The sequence below is a fragment of the Merops nubicus genome, unplaced genomic scaffold (genome assembly GCF_000691845.1).
Source record: "Merops nubicus isolate BGI_N331 unplaced genomic scaffold, ASM69184v1 scaffold23063, whole genome shotgun sequence".
NCBI lineage: Eukaryota > Metazoa > Chordata > Aves > Coraciiformes > Meropidae > Merops > Merops nubicus.
The window spans coordinates 9,050-13,151 of record NW_008597180.1 but is presented as its reverse complement, the minus strand read 5'-3'; the positions used below and the strand labels follow the sequence as shown (position 1 = coordinate 13,151).

The 4,102-nt window shown below is 52.4% G+C and overlaps 1 protein-coding gene across 1 annotated transcript in view; it reads right to left on the bottom strand.

Moving 5' to 3' along the window:
• Window positions 1-577, bottom strand: part of LOC103769439 (acidic leucine-rich nuclear phosphoprotein 32 family member A-like) — a gene marked incomplete at its 5' end in the record, with an annotated part of 5,250 nt that extends 4,673 nt beyond the window's left edge. The window contains 2 exons of the mRNA XM_008936636.1: window positions 184-306; window positions 428-577. Of these exons, the coding sequence (XP_008934884.1) occupies window positions 184-306; window positions 428-577 (273 nt within the window). The remainder of the gene's footprint in view (window positions 1-183; window positions 307-427) is intronic.
• Window positions 578-4,102: the final 3,525 nt, after the last annotated feature.

Genomic DNA, 4,102 nt, shown 5'->3' with positions numbered 1-4,102 from the left:
CATCCCTGGAACCATCCCAGGTGAGGTTGGCCGGGGCTCTGAGCACCCTGCTCTAGCTGCAGATGAGTACAAGCTCCTTGGAGAGAGCTTGTACTCAATGACCTTGAGAGGACCCTTCCCACCCCAAACCTTTCTAGGACACTAACCACAAAACTGGGGGTCAATTTCTCCACACCAACTTACCAGAGGTTCTATTGTACCAAGATCTTTTATTTTGTTGCCACTTAGATTTAGATGCGTGAGGTTCGGACACTTTTCTGCCAACACTTCCAGCCCTCCTGAGATTCTGTTGTCACTTAGCTCGAGCTGAAAGGCACAAAAACACCTTGAGTGTTGAGTGCAAGCAGTCCGAGCAGCTAAACAACCACTTGACACGTGTGCTGTAGCACCAGGAGGGAGGGGTAAGGGCAGAGGAGTTTGGATTTACCTTCTTAAGTTTGTTTAACTTTGGTAAGTTTGCAACTGAGGCCAAGCCTACGTTGATTGTACTCAAGAATTCCAGCTCCTCAAACTCATCTGTGAGGCCTTCGATTTTGCCTTCGCATGACCTGCAGTTGTCAAGAACGAGTTCTTTGACCTGGAGAGAGAGAGAGAGAGAGCAGCACACGAGGTGTGTGAGATATTCTGGGTCCCAGTAAACCAGCAAGCGTCTCATAGTCATTTTTTTTTTGGTGCCCCAGCCTTATTTTTGGTAGTAGAAATTCAGCTTGGCTTCACCTACCCCCCTCCCCCCCCTTTGTGTTGCTCCGTGGACAACGTGGCTGGTTCCAACCCTCTGGTTGCTCAGAGTGAGTGACCTCAGCTCTGCCAAATGCCAGGGAGGAGCAGTCTGAAAAAGGGGAAGCCAAGCTGTTTGTTTTTAAACTCACCTACAACTCTACACCACTCGTGGAATCAGTAAGCTTGGCAATGATTCTAAGGTCATTGAAGTCCAACCATCACCCCAACACTCCCATGACCAATAAACCCTGTCCCCAAGTGCCACGCCCATGTGTTTTTTGGACCCCTCCAGGGATGGGGACTCCAGCACCTCCCTGGGCAGCCTGGGCCAAGGCCTCACCACTCTGCCAGGAGAGAAATTCTTCCTAAGATCCAATTGAAACCTCCCCTGGAGGAACTTCAGCTCTTTTTTCTATCATCCTATCACTGGTGATGCTAAACCAAGTCTTGTTGGAGTCCTCCACCCTCAGCCCTCCTTGTTAGGGTAGCTTGAGGACAGCACTATAGGGGAGAACCTTCTCCATGGAGGCATCTCCTTTTCTGGGGAATCACAAGACATTTGTTCAGCTCTGAAGCACTCAGCACAAGGACATGGACCTGTTGGAGCCAGGTCAGAGAAGGCCACAATAATGGTGCAAGGGCTGGAACCCCTCTGCTGGGAGCCCAGCAGGAGAGAGTTGGGCTGGGGCAGTCTGGATAGAAGGTGGCTCCAGGGAGACCTTCTGGTGGCCTTCCAGTATCTGAAGGGGGCCTACAAGAAAGATGGGGAGGAACTTTTCACAAGGGCTCGTAGTGAACAGGACAAGGGGTGATGGCTTCAAACTCCAAAAGGGGAGATTGAGATCAGGAAATTCTTCACTCTGAGGGTGGTGAGCCCCTGTCCCAGGCTGCCCAGAGAGGTGGTCACTGCCCCATCCCTGGAACCATCCCAGGTGAGGTTGGACCAAGCTCTGAGCACCCTGCTCTAGCTGCAGATGTCCCTGCTCCCTGCAGGGGGGTGGGACTGGGTGACCTTGAGAGGTCCCTTCCCACCCAAACCAGTCTGGGATCCTGTGATTCTGTGCTGGCAGAGGAGGTTCAACGAGTGAAGCTGCTGCTCCCTTATCTCCCTCACCCTCCTGCAGCAGGGAGGCTTGAAGCAAGAGGTGAAGATAATGTCCCCATGGGCCTGGGCAGCACAGGACCTGCCTGTCACCCAAAGCTGGGCACCCCATGGGTGTGTGCACCAAGTTACAGCCTGCAGGCTCCTGCTCTTGCTTTTAAACACCACTCTCTCCACTGATATCTTCAACAGCCATGAACCAGCACCAGTGCAAGAGCCCCTAGATACACCCCACCCTGAACAAAACTGCTCCTTCCACCCTAAAGCCACGTCAGCTTCATGGGATCCAAGTCCTCCAGAGGCCAACGTGGGTTCTCCTGGGCTCTGGGGAAGCTCTGTGACTCCAGAGGCAAGACCCTCCCTTTGGGGGAACCAGCCAGCCACGTTCACAGCCACAGGGAATTTCTGGTTATTTCTCCCCTAAAAGCACCCTCAAAACCTGGAGTTCTTCAGACCCTTCCCATGCTGGAGGGTTGGTTAGACCTTTGGACAGGCTGGTGGGGCTGCTTTACACCAGGGATGGGAGAAAACAACCCTGCAGGAACATGAAGCAGCTCTTCAGCTCGCACCAAAGACAGTTAATATGCAAATATTTAATTTTTTTTTAATTCTTATTACTCTAATCTCGCTGCACAGAGAAGAATCTGATGGAGTTTTAGAGCCCCACATAACACCCCTAGATTTCTAATTAAATCCCAGGCACTGAAGTCAATAGGGAAGGGAGCCCAGAGCAACAGGGGAGGACAAGTGATTCATGGAGAGTAGGAGGAGCAGTGTTAGACAGGAAACACATTTTCCAAAACTCTACAATTTTCCTAGAAGAATTATGATAGGGAATGACTACACAAAAAGTCTTCCAGAAGAATTTCGGGCTGGTCAGAAGAAACCAAAGATCAAGTCAAATGCTCCTGAGCCCACATAAATCTGTTCCACTGGGGAAATAAAAAAACAAAAAACCACCAAAATGCCAAAAATAGACCAAAAAACTCTCTTTGCTTTGAAGTTAAGACAGCAAGAAAGCCATTTAAAGGCAAACAGAGTCACAGAATGGTTTGGAGGACACCTCAAAGGCCAAGAAGCTCCAACCCCCCTGCCATGGGCAGGGAGCCCTCCTACTAGGGCAGGTTGCTCCAAGCCCCATCCAAGCTGGTCCTGAACACCTCCAGTGATGGAGCATCCACAGCTTCCCTGGGCAACCTGGGCCAGTGCCCATCTTCTAACTGCAAGAGTATTGGAGTATCAGGATCCTCCAGCAACATCCATTTAGGGACAAACAGAATTTTCTCAGTCATCTGCTTCACACACTCCCACCAAAAAAAAAAAAAAACAACAAACTACTAAGGGGGGTGGGGGAACCCTGGTAAAATAAAAGAAGCTCCACCCCAAGCCCAGAGCTTCCCTGCTATCTGAGCCCCCACCCAGCAGCCCACGAGGCCCCTGCCTGCCCTGTTATCTCCCCTGGCCAGCGAGGTGGCTCAGCCCAGCACCCACCTACATGGATCCTGGAGCAGGGAGGGGCAAGGAGGAGAAGAGCTTCTCCATGAGAAGGGGCTGGTCTCCATATGGGGAAGCTACGTGCTCGTGTGGAGCACAAAGAGCTTTTTTATTTTGTGCCTTATCACCTTCACAGAGGAAGTTTGCAAGAGCTGCCACAGGAAGATGAAGCAAGGGAGGGGACACGGCTGCAGCAGCTGGCACGGCCTGGAGGCAGCTCTGGCTCCACAGGCACCTCAAGCTCCCATGGAGAAGAAACACCACCTGCCCTCAGCCCAGGAGGTGGGACACCCACCCCTTCATCCCCCCCCAAGGCAGGGTGGGGAAGAGGCAAACAGGGAATTGAACAAAGCTGCCTCAGGGGGCAGAGAAGAGACTCGTGGGGGAGCTGGAAATAGCCACGGATGCAGAAGGAAGACCCCTCAATATGGTGGCAGAAGAGCCAACTGGCTTCTGCTTCTAGTCTGCTCCTTCTAGGGCAAGGTGGCTGTTTCCTCTCTGCTTCTCTGGAAACTTTGGTTCAGAACACAGAGAAGGACCTGGGAGTCCTGGGAGCCAACGACTTCACCATGAGCCAGCAATGGGCCCTTGTAGCCAAGGGTCTCCTGGGGTGCATGAAGAAGAGTGTGGCCAGCAGGACAAGGGAAGTTCTCCTGTCCCTCTACTCTGCCTCAGTGAAGCCACCTCTGGGGTACTGGGTCCAGTTCTGAGCTCCCCAGTTCAAAAGAGACAAGGAGCTACTGGAGAGAGTCCAGCAGAGGCTGGGAAGCTGCTGGGGGGGTGGTG